The sequence below is a fragment of the Geotrypetes seraphini genome, chromosome 2, assembly GCF_902459505.1.
Source record: "Geotrypetes seraphini chromosome 2, aGeoSer1.1, whole genome shotgun sequence".
NCBI classification, from domain to species: domain Eukaryota; kingdom Metazoa; phylum Chordata; class Amphibia; order Gymnophiona; family Dermophiidae; genus Geotrypetes; species Geotrypetes seraphini.
Genome location: NC_047085.1, coordinates 73,141,165 through 73,164,494, shown reverse-complemented (window position 1 = coordinate 73,164,494; position 23,330 = coordinate 73,141,165). Strand labels below are relative to the sequence as shown.

Here is a 23,330-nt window from a genome sequence, read left to right as displayed (position 1 = left end):
CCAAAGCTGATCTTGGATGCTAGTTAGCCTTTTGGGTCCTGAAGAATACTGTATAATATGTTTCTAGCATCTACAGGAGTACTACCTGTGTTCCTTTGATGCTTCTGTTGCCTGTTGCTTGTTTAAGTGTTGTTATGTGTGAGCAGAACAGTTGATTGGTTTGGGAAATTTCCCATTCTTGTCCTTACTTTACATATTTTTGATGGAGCTCTTGCAGGTGGCAGTAGAGCTCCCAGTGAAGTAGGAGGACCACAAAAAAAAAAATCAGGTGTGGATTCTTTCTTCATATGGCTCGTGGCCATGGGGAGATAACCCGCTTGTCCAGAATGACACACCTATCTACGGGAAAAGATATTATGAAGGTAAGGACACAGTGTCTTTATTTCACAGCTAATTGATTAACCCATTTTTTCAGGATATGTTTTACTTTTAGATTATATTTTGATAACGAGTTCTTTGATTACAAAATGTATAAACTTTTTAAATGATATTTATATTAGTGAAAGTGGCACCTAGAAAATGTCATGGGGACAAATGCCTTATTTTACAAAGCCGCATGGCAAATGCCCCAAAGCCCTTTAAATCCCTATGGCAGGGGTAATTGCAAAACAGAAAATAAAATTATTTTTTCTACCTTTTGTTGTCTGGTCATTATTCAAATCATGTTGTGGTCCCAGGCTCTGGTTGTCTTCTGTTAACTCGCTTGCCAGGGTCTCCTTCTTCCCTTCCCTCCCCAGAGGACTGGCATCTTTCCTTTTGGCCCGAGATTAGGCCCACCGTTCATTCCCTCCCTCCATCCCGGCTTCCCTGTCTCACATTAAAGCAGCCTGCAGAGGATCGCCGGTCAGCCGTAGTGATCCTAGAAGGCTGCCCGTAGCCTCCGCAGCACGTTCCCTCTGCTGCAATCCCATATGTCAGAGGAGGTGCGGGACCGCGGCAGAGGGAATGTGCTGCGGAGGCCGATGGCAGCTTGTTAGGATCACTATAGCCGACTGGCGATCCTCTGCAGGCTAAATTAATGTGAGACCGGGAAGCCAGGATGGTAGGAGGGAAGGAACAGAGGGCCAAATCTCGGGCCAAAAGGAAAGATGCCAGACCTCCGGGGGAGGGAAGGGAAGAAGGAGACCCTGGCAAGAGAGTTATCAGAAGATAACCAGAGCCTGGGACCACAACATGATTTGAATAATGACCAGACAACAAAAGGTAGAAAAAATAATTTATTTTCTGTTTTGTGATTACAATATGTCAGATTTGAAATGTGTATCGTGCCAGAGCTGGTGTTAGACAGCAGGAATGAACTAGGACCTAAAAGAGAGAGGAAAAGTCTTTTTAAAATTTATTTTGTTTACATCACGGAGCCGGCGTGGGGTTGGAGAGGTTGTAACCCTATACTTCTACTAAGACTAAGGGGTCCTTTTATTAAGGTGCGCATTTAGCGCACGCTAAATCAGTTAGTGTACATTATTACATGGACTCCTAAGTATCTTAATAAAAAATTTGGCCCGCGACTTAGCCTATGTTTTAGATTTTGGCCCCTTATGTGATTGAGTTTAACACCCCTGCCTTATGGGCTTTGGGGCATTTAACACAGCGGCCTGCACTATCGGGCTTTGTAAAAGAGGGAGAAAGTTTGTCTCCATCCTGTTCCCACGAATTCTAATCCCATCTACACAAGCCTGAAATAGTTATGATTTTATATTGAAATAATTTTATTAAAGTATAAAAAGAAACATTATTCTGTACTATTCATTACAACTGTCATTTATAAATCACAAATATAAAACAACATAGAAACATGATGGCAGATAAAGGCCAAATGGCCTGTCCAGTTTGCCCATCCACAGTAACCATTATTTCTTCCTCTGTGTAAGAGAGATTCCATGTGCCTATCTCACACTTTCTTGAATTCGGACATAGTCTCTGTTTCTACCACTTCTTCTGGGAGACTATACCACCCTTTCTGTAAAAAAGTATTTCCTTATATTACTCCTGAGCCTATCACCTCTTAACTTCATCCCATGCCCTCTCATTCCAGAGCTTCCTTTCAAATGAAAGAGACTCGACTCATGCACATTTACTCCACATAGGTATTTAAATATCTCTATCATATCTCCCCTCTCCCTCCTTTCCTCTAAAGTATACATATTGAGATCTTTTAAGTCTGTCCCATACGCTTTATGACGAAGACCACGCATCATTTTAGTAGCCTTCCTGGACCGACTCCATCCTTTTTATATCTTTTTGAAGGTGTGGCCTCCAGAATTGTACACAATATTCTAAATGAGGTCTTGCCAAAGTCTTATACAAGGACATCAATACCTCCTTTTTCCTACTGGCCATACCCATCCCTATGCAACCTACCTTCTATCTTTCGCCGTCACCTTTTCAACCTGTTTGGCTGCCTTAAGATCATCACATACAATCACACCCAAGTCCCGCTCTTCTGTCGTGCACATAAGTTCTTCACCCCCTAAACTGTTCTGTTCCCTCAGGTTTTTGCAGCCCAAATGCATGACCTTGCATTTCTTAGCAATAAATTAACTGCCAAATTTCAGATCATTCTTCAAGCTTCGCCAGGTCTTTCTTCATGTTATTCACACCATCCGGCGTGTCTACTCTATTGCAGATTTTGGTATGGGATTGGCATGTGGGATCTCTTCACGGAGGAAGTTAGGGGGTGGGTCATTAGTGTGGGCAGACTAGATGGGCTGTGGCCCTTTTCTACTGTCAGTTTCTATGTTTCTATCATCTGCAAAGAGGCAAATCTTACCCGACAACCCTTCAGCAATATCGTTTATAAAAATGTTAAAAAGAACAGACCCAAGAACAGAGGAATACCACTGGTAACATCTCTTTCCTCAGAGCGATCTCCATTGAACACTACCCTCTGTCGCCTTCCATTCAACCAGTTCTTGATTCAGCCTGTCACTTTAGGACCCATCCCAAGGGCACTCAGTTTATTTATTAGACATCTGTGTGGAACACTGTCAAAGACTTTGCTAAAATCTAAATAAACCACATCTAGAGCACATCCTCTATCCAATTCTCTGGTCACCCAGTCAAAGAATTTGATCAGATTTGTCTGACAAGACCTATCTCTAGTGAATCCATGTTGCCTCCAGTCCTGTAATCCACAGGATTCCAGAAACTTGACCATTCTCTATTTAAGTGTTTCCTTTATTGTCCCAGGACAAGCAGGCAGCATATTCTCAACATGTGGGTGACGTCATCCATGGAGCCCCGTAGCGGACAGCCTCACAAGCAGACTTGGTTGAAGAACTTTCAAAGAGTTCGCGAGTGCTGCACCGTGCATGCGCGAGTGCCTTCCCACCGAACATAGGTTGTGCGTCTCCTGTGAGGTACCTCGTTTTTCCGCGGAGCCAAGAACTCTTACCTTCTCCCACCTTCCTTTTTATCCTAGTAAGTCTGAATACCAGACGACTGGAGGATAGCAAATGTCATTCCAATTTTCAAAAAAGGATCAAGAGATGAACCAGGAAACTACAGTCTCACATCGGTTCCTGGGAAGATAATCGAAGCACTAATTAAAGATCGCATTGTACAACACTTGGATAAGCACAACCTAATAAGAGCTAGTCAACACGGCTTCAGGAAAGGGAGGTCATGTTTGACAAATTTACTACAATTCTTTGAGAAGGTGAACAAGCAAATAGATAGTGGAGATCCTGTGGACATAATTTACTTGGACTTCCAAAAAGCGTTTGACAAGGTTCCGCACGCAAGGCTTATGAGTAAACTACTAAGTCATGGAATAGGAGGAGAAGTGCACGGATGGATCGGAAATTGGCTAGAGAACAGAACGCAGAAGGTAACCATAAATGGGAAATTCTCGGACTGGGAAAAGGTGACCAGCGGCGTGCCCCAGGGCTCGGTTCTTGGGCCCATCTTGACCTGGAAGAGGAAACATCATGCAATATAATCAAGTTTGCAGATGATACAAAACTATGTCGGGTAGTTGGCTCTCAAAGGGACTGTGAGGATCTTCAAAAGGATCTAAACGAGCTGGAAACGTGGGCGATAAAGTGGCAGATGAATTTTAACATAGACAAATGCAAGGTGATGCATCTGGGAAAGAAAAACAAAGAACATGATTACAAGATGTCGGGGGTGACTTTAGCCAAATGCGAACAAGAAAGGGATTTGGGGGTGCTGATAAACAGAACCCTAAAGCCATCAGCTCAATGCGCGGCGGCAGCGAAGAAAGCAAATAGGATGTTAGGCATAATCAAGAAGGGGATCACGAGTAGGTCGGAAGATGTTATAATGCCACTTTATAGAACAATGGTCAGACCACACTTGGAATACTGTGTCCAACACTCGTCTCCATACCTTAAGAAGGATAAAATTCTGTTGGAGAGGGTGCAGAGACGAGCCACAAAACTGGTCAAAGGCATGGAGAATTTAAGCTACAAGGAACGACTTGGGAAACTGGGATTGTTCACCCTCGAAAAGAGAAGATTGCGTGGGGATCTGATAGAGACTTTTAAAATATTAAAAGAATTTGACCAAATTGACCAGGACTGACATTTTCAGATGTGACAAGGACAAGAGGTCATAGCCTGAAACTGAGTGGCAGCAGGTTCAGGACAAATGTTAGGAAGTTCTGTTTCACACAACGAGTGGTGGGTGCTTGGAATGCTCTCCCGGAGGAGGTGGTGGCAGAGGCTACTGTTCTGGGTTTCAAACGCAAGTTGGATGTACACCTTCTTGCAAAACATATTGAGGGATACGGGAAATCCAGGTCTCCAACAAGGAGCACCTAAATGGGCCTCCGCGTGTGTGGATCGCTGGACTAGATGGACCTTGGTCTGTTCTGGTGAAGGCGTTTCTTATGTTATTTGTCTTGTCATTCCCCCCACTTTTTTACTTAAATTTTTTATTTTATTTTATCAATACTCTGATATTTGTAACCGTTTAGGTATGTTTTTGATAAACAGTATATCAAAGATTAAATAAACTTGAAACTTGAAATAAACTTGCTGTACAGTGAGAGATTAGAGAAACTGGACCTCTTCTCCCTTGAAAAGAGGAGATTGAAAGGGGACATGATCAAAACATTCAAGATAATGAAGGGAATAGACTTAGTAGATAGACAGGTTGTTCACCCTCTCCAAGGTAGAGAGAACGAGAGGGCAATCTCTAAAGTTAAAAGGGGATAGATTCCATACAAACGTAAGGAAGTTCTTCTTTACACAGAGAGTGGTAGAAAACTAGAACGCTCTTCCAGAGGCTGTTATAATGGAAAACACCCTCCAGAGATTCATGACACAGATAAATTCATGCTGAACCAGAATGTACGCAGGTAAAGCTAGTCTCAGTTAGGGACTGGTCTTTGACCTAAGGGCCGCCATGTGAGCGGACTGCTGGGCATGATGGACCACTGGTCTGACCCAGCAGTGGCAATTCTTATGTTTATAGCACCAAATTCTACCCATGTATCTATCATTCTAAATCATCATGAATCTCAAAATTTAGTCTAATATTCATCTTACAACCCGATTCTCACTCAAGAATGTCATGCTATGATTCTGCAGCACAAAATTAATCAATACATGATCAGACCAATTCACTAATTGTCCTATAGGTGATTGATATAACATTGTCTATCATTCCTTTCACAAAAAAGCTAAATCTAATTTATTTCCTACCCTATGCATTGTAAAATTTAGAATCTGCTTAAAATCTCATGCCCTTAGCACAACAAAGTATTTACTCCTCTTTCCCTAACCCTATTTCATCACATTCACATTGCGCATTAAAATCACCCAAAATACACAGAGATTCAAGATTAATAGATAAGCCTAAAATAAATTCTTAAAAAGAACACTGTCGTTAATGAACCTGATGGACTATACAACAGACACAAACTAAACAGATGTCCATCTAGTTCAAGAGCCTCCCCAGAATCCTTAGGTTCATTACAAATAACTTAGAATTTTAGATTTTCACAGTAAAAAACATACTACCCCTCAGCATTGCCGTATAATAACCAGATCAGATTTAATCAAACAGGATTCGGTGACACAAAGAACATTAAACTTTCCTTTCTCAATGAGGTCAGAGATAATGGCTACCTTATTCTGAACAGATCTTGAATTCACAAGGCCATTATTAATTAATTAATTCTCTCCCCTCCCTTGATTCAAGTCTATTGTCCTCAGATGCTATCAGGTAATTTTTTTTTTTTGCCCCAACACATCCCAAGGGACCATACCTCTCCCCCTTCAATCCTCACAGGGATATTACCAATTTCAGTCATTATATTTACCAAAAACATTTATCTTTCCAAATTATCCAAAGTCCTTCAGAGTCCTCCAAAGTTCACCCAAAGGAGTGCCCTAAGGAGATCCTTAGTCTCTCCGTCATTGGCACAACCAAAGAGGTGCTCCTCCTATGCATCACATCTCCAGTGAGGGTTTGGGCATCTTCACTCTGTGCTCCCAAATTATGTTGCCCGGGGAGGTGGAGCTAATGCTTTCCCAGGCCTGTCCACGTTGTTGGAAGCAGATGGAGGTAAGACCTGAAGAATGTTCCACAGCGATTAAGGGCAGCACAAGATGGTAACAGATGTTCCAAGCAGATAGCAGCTCACAATTTATATCCCTCCTGTGTGGGTTTGGGCATCTTCATTCCTCACTCCCAAATGATGTCACTCAATTTGGATTCTGACTGCAACACAGCACTGAACTGCTCCGAATGACCTTCACTACAAAAATCAAACAGATATTAAACATAGACCAGTAAGCAGTTCTTCTCCGTATCACCACCACCTCATAACGAAACTCTCAGAAATAGGTATTTCTGGTGCCGTACTAAACTGGTTTAAGGACTTCCTCATAAAGAGGGGGAATACTTTGTGAAGAAAGACAAAATCTTCTCCAACACCTGGAAGTCTAACTGTGGAGTACCGCCAAGGTTCTCTACTCTCCCTAATCCTATTTAACCTATTCATGAGCTCATTTAGCAACACAAAATTCAACTATAATGAATGCATATTATCATATGCAGATAACATTCTTCTATTCATTCCATCCTGGTATGGCTTTCTTATCAGAATTTATGATTTTTATGTGGAAAGCCTTTCAGGAAAGTTGTTGCTCTTCCTGAGCAGTCTTGCTGTGCATCGGACTTGCTTCATCAAGGTGTAGCCTCTCAGGACGCATCTGCTTCTTAGTCTGCCACTGTTTGGGACTTGGAAGACCTGTTTGCAGTGGATACTGAAGATGAAGATAATTTTACTGTTCCTTTGTCTGTGGATGCTCTTCCATGACGGGAGACCAGAGGGTGTACACTGACACTTTGGATCCTATTTTGTCTCTAGAACCTGGGGAGGATCCCACGGTTCTGTGCTTATTTTAGTCCACTGCCTTACCAGATCTCATTTTGGAGTCTCTGCATGAGCTGAATTTAGACACAGTGTTCAAGCCGACTTTCTCAGCAGACAGACCTTGGATCCAGGCAAGTGGATGCTGTCGCCCACAGTGTTTCAGGCCATTGTTCAGCGCTGGGGTTGTCCACACTTCAAAAAACAAGAAAGCAGATAGGTTCTTCAGTTGAAGATTCGAGCACGGAAGTGAGGATCTAAACGCACTAGTCCAGCTATGGCCTCAGGGCTTCCTGTTGTACGTCTTTTCTCCTTGGCCCATGATAGGCAGGATCATTCAAAGGATCACAAGTCGGCAGGGAAAGGTCATTCTGATGGCTCTAGATTGGCTTCACAGGCACATGGTAAAGCAGATCTGATGTGTCTTCGAACAGCCCACGGCCTCCGGTTGCAGGTGCATCCAGACCTTCTTTGGCATGGTCCAGTATGCATGGAGGATCCGAATCGCTTTGCTCTTATGGCATGGCTACTGAATTCGAAGCATTAGAGTGCAAAGGATATTCAGAAATGGTCATTGCCACACTTCTTAGGTCTAAGAAGTCGACCATAGTTTCTTCCAGTGCTAAAACGTGGAAGACTTTCCAGCATTGGTGTGCCCAAGAACATGAGCTGTTTTTAGCTCCAGTTTCAGTAGTGTTTGCTTTTCTTCAAGCCAGCCTTGTCAAGGGCCTCACCATGGATTCCCTTTAGTTCCAGATAGTGGGGCTTTCTTGTTTCAGGGCTCGGGACTGCAAACCCATGCTGGTGTCTCATACAGATATTGCCAGATTTCTGAAAGGTGCTCTCTGCATCAGAACACCAATCGAACCACTGTTCCCTTCGTGGGAACTTTACGTGGTTCTACAAGGTCTCATCAAAGCTCCATTTGAACTGCTGGAAGTAGTGTCCCTCTTAGACTTGACCTCAGCAAGATGAGTCTCTGAGCTCCAGGCTCTTACTTGCAGAGAGCCTTTCCTTAAAATCTTGGAGACTGGGTCTCCTTACTAGTGCTGCCCGATTTCCGATTCGAATCCGATTCACCGATTCACTTCGGGGTGAATAGATTCGAATCAATTTGATTTTTAAAAATCGGTCTGGCTGATTCGGTGACCGACCCTTCTCCCCGTGCCTTCCTAAAGCAGGAGTGGCAGCACTGCCTATGGCTGGCCTGCCGCTGCCGCTCCTGCTTGAGGGGGGGAGGGTCAGTCAGGAAGAGCTGCAAAAATGCTGGTTCTACCTTGTTCCGTGCTTTGGCTGCTATGGTGCTCTTTCCTGCATCTTCCGGCTTCCCCCCCCCCAGGCCTCCCACTCTTACCGCAGCCTGCAGAGAGGATTGCTGGTGCTCTGTGCGATCCTTGTAGGCTGCCACAGTCTTCAGAAGCATGTTCCCTCTGACGCGATCTTGCCCCTGATGTCAGAGGAGGGGGCGGGACCGCGTAAGAGATAACGTGCTTCTGAGGACTGTGGCAGCTACAAGGATTGCGTAGAGCACCGGCGACCCTCTCTGCAGGCTGCAGTAAAAGTGGGAGGCCCGGGGGAAGCCAGAGGACTTGCAAAGAAGGGGGATGGGCCAGGCCTTCGAGGGGGGGGGGGGCCCTGGTCTAGAAGAACACAGAGGGAGGGAAGGGAGAAGGCGTACTGCTGGACAGTGAGGAGGTAAAAGGAAGGAAGAAGAGGTGCTGCTGGACCTGGCAGAAAGGGAGGAAAAGGAAAGGTGCTACACACTGGAGGGGAGGGTGAGATGGTGCATGAGGAGAGAGCATGTTGGGTTGGGGGTGGGAAGGAGGGTTGCCACTCGAGTGAAGAGGCAAGGACAGAGAGAGAAAGCATGCAGGAAGCAGAAAGTATTGGACTCATGGAGAGGGTGAGATGGATGGGGAGGCAGAAAGGAGGGAAGGAGAAATGTTACACTGGGGAATCAGGAAGAGATGCTGAATAAAAGGGTAGTTGAGAAAAGGAGATTTGGTGGATCTGGGGATGGTGGGGTCCATCGCTGCAGCTGCGTGGATGGAGACGAAAAATGGGAAGATGCCTGACCTCCGGGGAGGAAAGGGAAACGGAAGGGGAGGACAGATATGGAAGATGGATGGTTAGCACCGAGAAAGAAGGAGCCCCTGGCAAGCGAGTTAGCAGAAGACAACCAGAGCCTGGGACCAACAAGATTTGAATAATGACCAGACAACAAAATGTAGAAGAAATAATTTTATTTTCTGTTTTGTGATTGCAATATGTAAGATTTGAAATGTGTATCCTGCCAGAGCTGGTGTTAGACTGCAAACGTGAGCTAGGATTTAACAGAACATAAGAATTGCCGCTGCTGGGTCAGACCAGTGGTCCATCCTGCCCAGCAGTCCGCTCACGCAGCGGCCCCCAGGTCAAAGACCAGTGCTCTAAATCAGTCCAGCCTCACCTGCATACGTTCCAGTTTAGCAGGAACTTGTCCAACTTTGTCTTGAATCCCTGGAGGGTGTTTTCCCCTATAACAGACTCCGGAAGAGTGTTTCTGTTTTCTACCATTCTCTGGGTGAAGAAGAAAGAAAAAATTTTTTTGTTTGTTTATATCACAGCGCCAGTATGGGTAGGAGAGGGCATAGGGGGTAAAGAGGCTAAAAAATAAGCTCTCCAGGATGTTTGAAAAAAAAACAACAAAACACCCACTTGGGCAGGAAAATCGAATCAAAAATTCAATTCAATAGGCTGAATCTAATCAAAATTTTTTTCCTGAATCGGGCAGCACTACTACCTACACACTATTCCTTCTTTTCTGCCAAATGTGGTTTTGGCATTTCATGTTAATCAGGAAGTCCGCATACCTGTATTTCAGTCCACTAGTTCTAAGAAACAGGACCAAATTTTGAACAAATTGGACGTCAGAAGATCATTTCTTTGTTATCTAGAAGTCACCAACAAGTTTAGACTCTGATCATCTGTTTGTGCTGACTCATTCAGCTAAGCGAGGCATGCCCGCTTCCAAGGCCACGATTTCTGGATGGATCTGTCATGCCATTATGTCAGCCTACATTATCTGTGGGGAACTGTTCCCTTTTTCTGATAAGGCCCATTCGACTAGAAGTATAGCTTCTTCGTGGGCAGAGGTTAGTGCAGTTTTTCCAGTGGAGATTTGCAGAGCTACAACTTTGTCCACTCTTCACACATTTGCAAAGTTTTATAGGGTGAACGTGGTGGCAAGAGAGGACTCTGCCTTTGGTTCCTCAATGTTACAGAGGGGTGCAGTCAGCCCACCCTAGATTTCTGGGACTTCTTTTGTACATCCTGCTTGTCCAGAATGACATACCTATTGCACTGGAAAAAGAGATTATCCCAGGACAAGCAGGCAGCATATTCTTGACTGATGGGTGACGGCACCGACGGAGCCCCGGTACGGACACTTTTAGAGTGATTGCACTCTAAGAACTTGGAAAGTTCTAGAGACCGCACCGCGCATGCGCGAGTGCCTTCCCGCCCGACCCCGACGCGCGGTCCCTCAGTTTCTTAGTTTCCGCGGAGCTAAGAAGTCGCATTTTCAACGGCTGTTGAAAGTATTTTTCATTCGCCTTCCCGCTCGCGTAAACTTTTTCGGGTTTTTTCTGCCCTTACTTTTTTCTTTCTTTTGTAAAAAAAAAAAAAAAAAATCTTATTTTTTTTTGTCGAGTTTTCTTGATTTGCCCCGGCGGGGCCTACTGCCATCATCGAGGCCTCGGCCTTCGATTTGGCAGAAGCCGTTTTTCCGTTCATGCCCCCCCAGCCCGGGTTCAAGAAGTGCCAGCGGTGTGCACGGCCTATTTCACTTACAGACCCACACAACTGGTGCCTTCAGTGTCTGGGTCCGGAACATCAGGCCGCCACCTGCACCCGCTGTGCCACTTTGAAAAAGCGGACTCTCAAAAATCGAGAAATCCAACAGAGACTGCTTTTCGGCACCGACATGTCCGACCCCGTGTCTTCGGCACCGGTTTCGGTACCTGTTTCGTCGGCACCCACCTCATCGACGCCACGCGATACCGCGTCGGCGTCGCAACATCCAGGTAAGCCGGCTAAGAAGCCTTCCCCGCTGGAACGTCCTCCGGTCTCCAGTGCAGAGAGTCCAGTCCTGCCGACCGTGAGACGCCAGCGGAAGCGCTCCGCCCCTATTGAGGTGAGTCCCTCGACATCGGGCTCCTCATCTCCGGGGCGTAGAGCGGCACCGCAGGTACCGCAGAAGAAAAAAGCGGTACCGGTGCCCTCCCTCGATGATCGCATTGCGGCCATCTTGCAGGTGCAGCTGAGGGAACAGCTTAAACAACTCCTTCCAGCTCTCCTGACACCGAGCCCTCCGGTGTCGGTCTCCACTGGGCAACCGGTACCGATTGTGGAACAGTCTATATTGTCCCCATCCACTCCTTCGGTACCGGTACACTCGGCCTCATCGGTATCGATGCCTGTCCTCGCACCGGAGCCCAAGTCTCTTCACCAATCGGTACAGACTTCGGCTCCGGTGCAACCGATAACATCTCCCGGTACCGTGTCGATGAGGTCGGGTAAGTCGGTACACAAGTCCCGACACCTGGACCCGTCCACTCCGGAGTCTCGGAGCCGTGGTCCCCATATTCAAGACCCTGATCTGTGGGGCGATTCTGAAGAACCTTTTCTGTCAGAAGGAGAATGTTTGTCAGAGGAAGACGAGCCTGTACTTCAGGACACTTCCTCCAAGCCTGATTCCACCTCTTTCTCTTCTTTTTTAAGAGATATGTGTGAATCTCTTTCCATTCCTTTGGAGGCTGAGTCTAAAAAGTCCAAAGCTTTTCTGGACGCTCTTGATTTTGACCAGCCTCCAAAGGAATTTTTGAAACTCCCTTTACATGACATCCTGAGGGAGACCTTTTACAAGAATCTGGAGACTCCTCTTACTGTCCCGGGAGCTCCTCGCAAATTGGATTCCCTTTATAAAGTAATCCCTATTCCTGGTTTCGATAAACCGCAACTCTCTCATGAGTCTCTTCTTGTAGAATCCACCCTCAAGAAGTCCTTGGGAGCTAGTGTCTATGCCTCTGTCCCTCCTGGCAGAGAGGGTAAAGCCATGGACAAATTCGGTAAGCGACTTTACCAGAATGCGATGCTTGCTAATCGTTCTGGTAACTATGCTTTTCATTTTTCGTTTTATTTAAAGCATCTCCTTACCACCATGGCTTCCTTTGAGCAGTACCTTCCTGTGGGGAATCGTGAGGCTTTCCATCAGTGCTCTTCAGCTCTTTTCCAGCTCAGAAAATTCATGGTAAGGTCTATATATGACACTTTTGAGCTTACCTCTAGAGCAACAGCCATGTCTGTAGCCATGCGCCGTTTGGCTTGGCTCAGAGTCTCTGAGCTTGATGTTAATCATCAAGACCGGTTGGCTAATGCCCCATGTTTAGGGGATGAGCTGTTCGGAGATTCTATGGACTCAACGACCCAGAAGCTCTCGGCTCATGAAACCCGCTGGGATACCCTTCTTAAGACTAAGAAGAAACCTCCACCTTCACGGCCATTCAGACAGCAAACGGCCTATCAGCGGCGTTTTGTGGCTCGCCCCTTGCAGCCTTCCACTCAGCAACCTAGGAGGCAGCGGCAACAGCAGCGGCAAACACCTAGGCCTCAGCAGCAACAACCAGCTAAGCAGCCTCCTCCACAAAAATCGACTCAGCCCTTTTGACTTGATACTCGAGGGCATAGCCAGCGTTCAACCATCTCCTCTCCTCCCTCAACCGATAGGAGGACGACTGTCTTTCTTTTTCAGCCGGTGGGAAGTTATCACTTCGGACCAGTGGGTTCTCAACATCATCCGCCACGGCTACTCTCTCAACTTTCACACCCTTCCGGGCCAAAGTCTACCAAAAGAGTCTGCTTTGCACACTCCTCAATCTGCCCTCCTTTGTCAGGAGGTTCAGTCCCTCCTGCTTCTGAACGCCATAGAGGAAGTTCCTCTGGACCAAAGAGGGCAAGGATTCTACTCCCGGTATTTTCTAGTACCCAAGAAAACAGGAGACCTCAGACCTATTCTAGATCTGCGAGATCTCAACAAATGTTTGGTCAAAGAAAAATTCAAGATGCTATCTCTAGCTACGCTTTATCCTCTCCTCGATCACAACGACTGGCTATGCTCTCTCGATCTCAAAGAGGCCTATACTCACATTCCAATTCATCCGGCCTCCAGACAGTACCTTCGTTTCATGATCAATCACTGTCATTACCAATACAGAGTGCTCCCCTTCGGTCTTGCCTCCTCTCCAAGAGTGTTCACAAAATGTCTGGTAGTGGTGGCAGCGTTTCTACGCTCCCACCACCTTCAGGTTTTTCCCTACCTGGACGATTGGTTAATCAAGGCCATTTCATCTCAAACTGTTCTTCTGGCCACCAACCAGACCATCTTTTTTCTACAACTACTGGGGTTCGAAATCAATATACCCAAGTCTCACCTTCTGCCTACGCAGAGACTTCAATTCATTGGAGCGGTACTGGACACGGTCCAGATGAGAGCCTTCTTGCCGGACAACCGTCTTCACAACCTCCAATCGCTCTGTCAGCAGGTGCTGTCCCAGCATTCCATTTCTGCAAAGCAGATGATGAATCTCTTGGGTCACATGGCCTCCACAGTTCATGTCACACCCCTGGCACGGCTTCACCTGCGCACTCCTCAATGGACCCTGGCTCTCCAGTGGTCTCAAGCGACAGACTCTTGCTCACGACACATATCTGTGACATCGTCTCTTCGTCAGTCTCTGCAATGGTGGTTGATATCCTCAAATCTCTCCAGGGGCCTTCTGTTCCATCTGCCTCCTCATCATCTGGTCATCACCACCGACGCCTCCCCTTATGCATGGGGAGCTCATCTGAACGAGTTCCAAACTCAGGGCCTTTGGACTCCTCAGGAAAAGAAGCATCACATCAATTTCCTGGAACTCAGGGCAATGTTCTATGCCCTCAAGGCCTTCCAACACCTTCTATTTCCTCAAGTCCTTCTAATTTGCACAGACAACCAGGTGGCTATGTACTACATCAACAAGCAAGGGGGAACGGGCTCTCGCCTCTTATGCCAGGAAGCCCAGAGAATCTGGTCTTGGGCGTCCTCGCGCCACTTATTCCTGAAAGCGATTTATATTCAGGGAGAACAGAACTTCTTAGCGGACTAGCTCAGCAGAGTTCTCCAACCCCACGAATGGACTCTCGACCCATCGACTCTACAGTCCATCTTTGCACAATGGGGCACTCCTCAGGTGGACCTTTTTGCAGCTCCTCACAATCATCAGTTGCCCCAATTCTGCTCCAGACTTTACTCTCCTCACCGTCTGGCAGCGGATGCGTTTCTTCTGGATTGGTCCAATCTATTCCTTTATGCTTTCCCTCCTCTGCCTCTCATGCTTCGGACCTTGTTCAAACTAAAGAGGGAACGAGCCACCATGATCCTGATTGCTCCACGGTGGCCCAGACAGCATTGGTTCTCCCTTCTACTTCAACTCAGTTCCAGGGATCCATTTCTACTTCCACTGTTTCCATCTCTGCTTACACAGGATCAGGAAACCCTCCTCCATCCCAACCTGCAGTCTCTACACCTGACAGCTTGGTATCTCTCGGGCTGACTTCAGCTGATCTTTTGTTATCTCAGCCTGTTCGCTCCATCCTGGACGCCTCCAGGAAACCAGCCACTCTACAATGTTACCATCAAAAGTGGACGAGGTTTTCTTCTTGGTGCCTCCTACATCATCATGACCCCAAGTCTCTTGCAGTGGAACCTCTATTGGATTATCTGCTTTCTCTGTCTACTTCTGGTCTCAAGTCTACTTCCATCAGAGTTCATCTCAGTGCCATTACGGCCTTTCATGAGCCGGTCCAGGGGAAACTCCTTTCAGCTCATCCCCTGGTCTCCAGATTCATGCGAGGTCTTTTCAATCTGAAACCACCTCTCAAAGCACCTCCGGTGATCTGGGATCTGAACGTGGTTCTTTCCGTCTTGATGAAGCCTCCATTTGAACCCTTGGCTACTGCCTCTTTCAAGTTTCTCACTTGGAAGGTACTTTTTCTTATTGCTCTCACCTCTGCCAGGAGGGTCAGTGAGCTCCATGCACTAGTTTCTGATCCACCTTTCACTGTCTTTCATCACGACAAGGTAGTTCTACGTACACATCCAAAGTTTCTCCCTAAGGTTGTTTCTGAGTTCCATCTCAACCAATCTATTGTACTACCTGTTTTTTTCCCTAAACCTCACTCTCATTCCGGGGAACAGGCTCTTCATACTTTGGACTGTAAGCGGGCTTTAGCTTACTATTTAGACCGTACTAAGCCCCACAGATCATCCCCCCAACTTTTTCTGTCCTTTGATCCTAATAAGTTGGGACGTCCTGTTTCTAAGCGTACGCTATCTAATTGGCTTGCTGCGTGCATTTCATTCTGCTATGCTCAATCCGGACTGACACTGGAAGGTTCTGTCACGGCACATAGAATTAGAGCTATGGCAGCATCTGTAGCTTTCCTCCGTTCCACACCCATTGAGGAAATCTGCAAAGCTGCTACGTGGTCCTCAGTCCATACTTTTACATCTCATTATTGTCTGGATACTTTCTCCAGACGGGATGGACATTTCGGCCAATCTGTTTTGCAAAATTTGTTTTCCTAATGGCCAACCTTCCCTCCATCCCTCTTTTTGTTAGCTTAGAGGTCACCCATCAGTCAAGAATATGCTGCCTGCTTGTCCTGGGATAAAGCACAGTTACTTACCGTAACAGGTGTTATCCAGGGACAGCAGGCAGATATTCTTGCGTCCCACCCACCTCCCCGGGTTGGCTTCTTAGCTGGCTTATCTTAACTGAGGGACCGCGCGTCGGGGTCGGGCGGGAAGGCACTCGCGCATGCGCGGTGCGGTCTCTAGAACTTTCCAAGTTCTTAGAGTGCAATCACTCTAAAAGTGTCCGTACCGGGGCTCCGTAGGTGCCGTCACCCATCAGTCAAGAATATCTGCCTGCTGTCCCTGGATAACACCTGTTACGGTAAGTAACTGTGCTTTATGTTCTTACCTTTATAATATCTTTTCCAGTAGATAGGTGTGTCATTCTGGACCTCCACTGTCCTTCCTGCACCTGCCTACTGTCTCATTCTGTTTATTCTTCTCCAAGTATGTATCTTGGATGCCAGTCAACTCTTTGGGTCCTGAAGAATGCCGTATTATGTTCGAGCAGGACAGTTTGGGAACTTTCCCATTTTTCCTTATTTCACATAATTTTGATGGAGCTCTTGCAGACTTGGGTACTAACTGCAGGTGGCAACAGAAGTCTCGGTGAAGTAGGAGGGTCACAGAAAAAATCCAGAGTGGATTCCTTCTACATAAGACTCGCGGCCATGGGGAGATAACCCGCTTGTCCAGAATGACACACCTATCTATTGGAAAAGATATCAAGGTAGGAGCATAATCTCTTTAAAAAAAATAAGCATTGATAATCACAGTACATATTTTTGAAAGGAAGATCTTCAGAAGTGTCTCTCCATAAAATGAATTGCATTCAAATCATCATTTGATCTGCCAACTTTACTGCTATTTATAAATATTTTTTCTTTAGTTATTTATGCTGGGTTTTACTAAAAGGTGCAAGAGGTTTTTAGCATGGGCTGACGAGGTAAATGCTCTGACACTCATAGGAATTCTATGAGTGTTGGAGCATTTACCTTGCTGGTCTGCGCTAAAAAGCTCTAGTGCCTTTTAGTAAAAGGAGTCCTTATTAAATTGTCATTTCAATGTTAAATGTGAAGAGAAAAAAACTTGTATACTTACACAAGTCAGGATGGGACAGCATGGTGACTAGGGGGGACTTTTTTGAGAGATAACTGTTCCCACCTGATGTTGAATTACTAAGTCAAAGTTAATTTTTTTACTACAAGATTTTCTTTAGTCGTCACATTTAACATTGAAATAACAATTTAATAACTAAATAACAAAAGAAAAATATTTATAAATAACAGTAAACTTGGCAGATTAAATGACAGTTTGAATGCAGTTCATCTTTTGGAGCGTGAATGAAAGCCCATGAGAGGCACTTCTGAAGATCTTCCTTTCAAAAATATAAATATTGTGACTATTGATGTGATAAACAGTACATTTTTTCAGTTTTGCTGGATACATATAGGAAAAAAAAAATAGCAGCATACTATGATGTACCAAATACCAGTAAGCTGATATTACAGTATAGCAGATAACCACAGTGAATTTCTTTTTGGTAACTGTTGGCTATCATTATGCATTTGCCATTTTAAAATATTTTTATGTAATAGATTTCTCCATGACTTCTAATATTGGAAAAAATAGCCAGATTTGAATTGGGAGCAGGTTTTCCTGTTCCTTCTAAGGAAATTAATAACAATTTGTACCTTAGGTTTTATATGCTGGATACTAAAGGAATTGGTCTACTAAATAACTTGTTCAAACGTGATGAAAAAATTATGCATCTAAATGGGATTTTATAAAAATAGAATTTCTATAGGACTTGCTTATCTCCTGAGGCTCTTAGTGTAATTCATCAACTAAAACTTAATAAAGACACTGAAACATAGTCTCTGAATTTATTTTCAAAGAAATTCAACAACGCACACAAACCACAGGAAAAATTGTGCAAGTATAAACTTCTGCAAATTGTTGTTGGACCTTTGCTCATGTTATGAACTGGGATAGTTTTACAGTGCTGCATGTACAGGTTTTTAAATTTGCTTCATTTTAGTTGAGATGGAACATACATAAATTCTTTTATTTCCTTGACATGGTGTTTCCCTGTCTCAGTTATTTTAGAATACATTAGCCAAAGAAAACACTATATTTCATGTAAAAATAGAGGACAATGGAAGGTTACAGCATGTGCAGTTTTTTAAAAAAATGTTAAATTTGCAATATTAGTTTGTTAGATTCATTTAAATTCTTGTGTTAATTGCCACTGTTTTGATTTAAAGTACCTAACCCAGCTTCACAAGAGGAGGTGTTCACTTTTTGTCTAATAAAGTTTAAATTATAAAAGATATTTTAACAATTTTCAATTTTTTATTTTTTTTTTAGAACAGTAACAGAAAATGGTAGATCGACTGGCAAACAGTGAAGCAAATACTCGCCGTATAAGCATAGTGGAAGGTTGTTTTGGAACTGCTGGTCAACCCTTGGCTATACCTGGCCGAGTCCTTATTGGAGAAGGAGTATTAACAAAGCTATGTAGAAAGAAGCCCAAAGCCAGGCAGTTTTTTTTGTTCAACGATATTCTTGTCTATGGTAATATTGTTATCCAAAAGAAAAAGTATAATAAACAGCATATTATTCCTTTGGAAAATGTTACTATTGATTCCATTCAAGATGAGGGAGATTTACGAAATGGATGGCTTATCAAGACGCCCACTAAATCTTTTGCAGTGTATGCTGCCACTGCTACAGAGAAATCGGAATGGATGAACCATATTAACAACTGTGTGTCAGATTTGATAACAAAAAGTGGAAAAACTCCTAGCAATGAGCATGCTGCTGTCTGGGTACCTGACTCTGAGGCATCAGTGTGCATGCGTTGCCAAAAAGGAAAATTTACACCTGTCAATCGTCGCCATCACTGCCGTAAGTGTGGTTTTGTTGTATGTGGGCCTTGTTCTGAAAAGAAGTTTCTTCTTCCCAGTCAGTCTTCCAAGCCAGTGCGAGTTTGCGACTTCTGTTTTGATCTTCTTTCTACTGGAGAGATGACTGCTTGTCATCCCATTAGATCGGACCTGCATAGCCTATCCCCTAAATCTCCCACAAACAATATATCAGATGATGATGATGAAGATGATGACGATGACAAAGATGATGACAGCAGTGACTAAGCACACCATATTTTGTACACAATATTTCCATCTGCTGAAAAATTGAAATTTGCTTTATAAGGAGTTATATTTCAAAAAGGTTTCAGTCGTGATTGACTCTGAAAATTCTAATTTTAGCCATAAAGCTTGCCTGAGAATCTTCAACTGCATGTGCCTCAGTAAAAGTCCTTTGGAAAAGGAAGTTTTCTTCTGCAGGGAATAGACAGACACTATCTTGTGGGTGAACAAAATACAACACATGGGTCAACATTTTATATGGCCTATAAAGCTCCTTTGCCTTATTTATTCCTTGACTTCTAATCCCATGTACGCATGGGCCTTGGCTTGGGTGTCTCCCTCATAGACCCAACCATATATGTAAAATCAAAGCCTATGCTTCCTGCTGGACTATGACTCTTAAATCACTAAGCCTGTCACCCAAGCCAAAGAATTTGGCTTGTATCCTGGCTGTTATATTTGAGGTAACAGGACTATTGTGATGTACATGATGCAGGCAAGAAGGGGAAACATTTCAGTTTCCATGAGTACCCAGAAGTGAGCTGGGCATCAGGACTTCTAGTCTGCTTCTGGTCAGTACCATGTTGTTGTTCACAGTTGTCCTGTATCAGTGTTTCATCGTGGTAAAAACCACAAGGACCAGTTTTAGCTGGTAGAAAGCTTGATGAGTTTAAGGATGTTACATGGAAACATAGATCATAAATTTCCCCTGTTGCTGTGTGTGTGTGTGGGTTCACAGTCATAAGCGTGCGAGACAAACGCGTGCCAACATTTGAGAGTGGACAGTTGAGCACAAGACTTCAGCGTGCCGCTCTAAAAGCTTATTTTAAAGGGCTCCGACAGAGGGTATGGGGGGGAACCCACACACACTTTACTTAATAGTGTTGGCGTTGCGTTTGGGGTGGTTTTGGGGGGTTGTAACCCCACCATTATACAGAAAACTTAGGAAAAAATAGGTAAAAAGTTTTCTGTATAATGTGGGGGAGTTACACCCACCACACCCCCCCAACACGGCAGAGCAAACAGTATTAAATAAAGTGGGGGGTTCCCCCCCATGCCTCCCATTGGAGCCTTTTAAAATAAGCTTTTAGAGTGGCACGCTGAAGTCTTGTGCTCAATTGTCTGTGCGCTTTTGTCCTGTCACCATGTGTGTGTGTGGGGGGGGGGGGAATCAAATGTACATACTATTTGTGAGCTGTGAATCCTACTTTGGGGGGAAGGGGATGTAATATCCCTATTCTGTAGCCCAAAAGATTTTGTTTCTGATAATTGTTAAACTTCCTGTGCTTTATTTCTAGCCTAGAGCTTTCATGAGAGTAGTGGGAAAACCTGAGCACAGGTTTGTGTTTGACACACTTCTATGTTATGGTTTCCTAGTCGTAGCATTTTTATCTTTCTGATTTGGCGACACTTATATTCTGTTTCATGAGCAGAATGATAAACCAAATATATTCTGGCTAATCACATTTTAAGTTTGCTTTTGATAGTCACATTACATTGAATGAAATTGAATTTAAGCAGTTTTGGCTTTATTCAAGAAGACCTCATCTATGATGATCTGTGGAAAAAACCCTTATTAAATAAGGCCTTTTTTAAATTTGATTTGGACCATTCAGTGCCTTGAAAATTGGTAGTACTGGTATAGGAAGAAATAAGCTCTCCTGATACATTCACTCTTTGTTAATACACAACACTGGTGCTATTTATAATATCCATATTAAGATCTGTTTTTTGAAGGTTTAGGAAATGGCACACTAGACAGAAATTAGAAAATATGCTATAATCCCAGCAGAATACCAAAATGAGATTAAGTATTACATTCATAGGAATAATTTCTCCCACTGGCAGCAATAATACATATTTAACTTTTTCACAGCCTGTTTCAATCATAAAAAAAATCTACAGGCACACAATAAGGAAAAGTTCTCAAAATAAAAGCCCTAAGGACTTCTCAGGATTTAAATAGGATTATCTGCACATTATTCAAGTTTGATCATTGGTATGAATCAAATTTTTTGTTATCCCAAATAGTGAAAACTGTTAATTTCATGACATTGTTTTTTTCTATGTTGCAAAAACTCTAGGCTTTTCTAGTACAACTGCAGATATTTTGCCAAATAAGTTGAATGCTAGTATTTTTGGCATTGTCTAAACTTTGTAGTTGAAAAGTGGCATATCACTAGTAGCTTTATTTCATAGAAATTGTTACTAGGCTTGAATTTGCAGTTCAAAAATATCAGCTACTGTCTGGTCTTGACAATATCAATATGTTAATACCTTGACTTGATCTTGTTTTTTGTAATATCCATCCCTTTTTGTACTAAATGCTCTAATGGTATTTCTAGTGCAATGTATCTAGCAGTCCTGAGTGGTTTTGTCCTGAACCTGCAAGTTGCTGCAGAAGGATGTTGCACATCGTTCGATTCCATCTCCTTCCCAGATGGCTGTGACATGCTCCCTCAGTTTATTCCTTGTGCAGGCAAGTTGGAAAGGTGCCTTTTTGATCTGCCCTGCATTTGGTTTTTTTCATTATTTTTTCAGGTCTCTCTTTCACACCCAAAGGTCAAGGCTGTTGTTCCTAGAGGTTCCTATGTGGTGGGATCCTTGCCTGAAAGTGGCGGAAGTCTGCTGCTAGCAGGATTAGCCTTTCAGGATACCTGTCTAGCCAGTCTGCTTTAATATTTTTGGAACTCGGCGTCCATTCCCCAGTAGCTTGCTCGCATCCCTGATTTATCAGGAGCTTGAGTGCAGGCTGTTTGGCCCTGTGTCTGGCCATTTGGGCTTTTATCAGAGCTGGCTGCTTTTTTCTTCCTCCATCATAACACGAGAAGTTTAGGGGGGTTGAGGCTCAGTCCAACATCGGTCTGACTGGCAGCCAGAAGATTTTGAGACACAGTCTTCTCCAGCTGCCCAGCTGCAGGCTCTGAACTGACACAGACAAGTTCCACATACAATAAGTAAGGTTTTTATAGCCTTTGGGGAAAAGTGTATGTGGGGGCAGCTGAATGCTTTGGTTTTGGAAGTTTCTGAGACCAGGGATAGGTCCCCAACCTCCAGAAACCCTTTTGGTAACTTTTTTACCTTTCATTTTTCTCCCTGGGCCGTTTTTGGCACCAGAATCACTGCTGCTATGGCCATCTTGGATTTCCTGATTTATTTTTTGAAATCCTCTATTTGCCTCAAAATCCATCAAATTTTCTTAAAAACAATATGGATGGGCTCTTCAGGTTTGCGCTGGATGGTTGGCTGAGGAGCACCCATGTACTGCTTGCTGCAGAGCACGTGAGGGGGGTAGAAGCAGTGTGTTCAGCCACCTTTGAGTTCTCTAGGACTAAAGGAGGCTCATTTTTCAGGGAAGACACACCTTCTAGAGCCATCTGACAGTGAATTGGTTACGTATTTGCCGCAGAGCCTAAAAGGAAGAAGAGTTTCTCCAAAGGTCCTACAGCCCATCAGGTCAGGGATTCACTTCTGATTCAGTGAGTCTGACATGGAGTGCCTTTTTAAATTGTCAGGGTCGGCCTGCAACTTCTGCAGGTGCGTCTGAGGCTGAACAGGCAGGGGATATCAGAGGCAGACCTGCTGCTGGACTCAGATTTCCAGTCTGTCAAAGACTGGGATGATTGGGGTTCTGGATCCATGCCTTTATTATACCAGGTAGCTGCTTCAGACCTGGATGATTCTGGCTGTCAGCATGAGGCCAGTGGGTAGGAGGCAGTGGTCACCCTGGAACAAGGAGAGTATCCTATGGTGCATCACCTATTTAAGGCAACAGCGCTTCCTTGCCTTAATGTGGATTCGCTGCAGGAGCTGAAACAGGAATCTTGCAAGACTCCACTTCTCAGTGCTCAGTTATGGATGGTTTTATAGCTTAGACCAGGGGTCAGCAACTTTTTTAAAGCAAAGAGCCATTTTATCCTAAATGTTTGACCCAATATTTACAAAGAGCCGCAAAGGATAGAGAAGGGGGTTTAAGATATGATGATGTTGCCTGATCCGGTCCCAAGCTCAAGTAGAGCTGGGGCCTTTTTTATCTGCTCTTCCTGACCCAGAACAAACCTCCAATGGCTCAGGAAACCTCTATTTAGCTCTTCCCAGCCCTTCTTTCTCCTCAAGCAAC

General features: G+C 44.3%; 1 protein-coding gene across 2 annotated transcripts in view; it reads left to right on the top strand.

The window, feature by feature from the left end:
- Positions 1-20,059, top strand: part of PLEKHF2 (pleckstrin homology and FYVE domain containing 2) — a 55,652-nt gene extending 35,593 nt beyond the window's left edge. The window contains exons 3-4 of one of the 2 annotated variants that reach the window (XM_033935162.1): positions 209-362; positions 18,429-20,059. In XM_033935162.1, coding sequence (XP_033791053.1) covers positions 18,443-19,213 — 771 coding nt within the window. In that variant the 5' untranslated portion in view covers positions 209-362; positions 18,429-18,442 and the 3' untranslated portion in view covers positions 19,214-20,059. The remainder of the gene's footprint in view (positions 1-208; positions 363-18,428) is intronic. The other variant, XM_033935161.1, reaches the window with a different exon arrangement.
- The last annotated feature ends 3,271 nt before the right edge of the window (positions 20,060-23,330 follow it).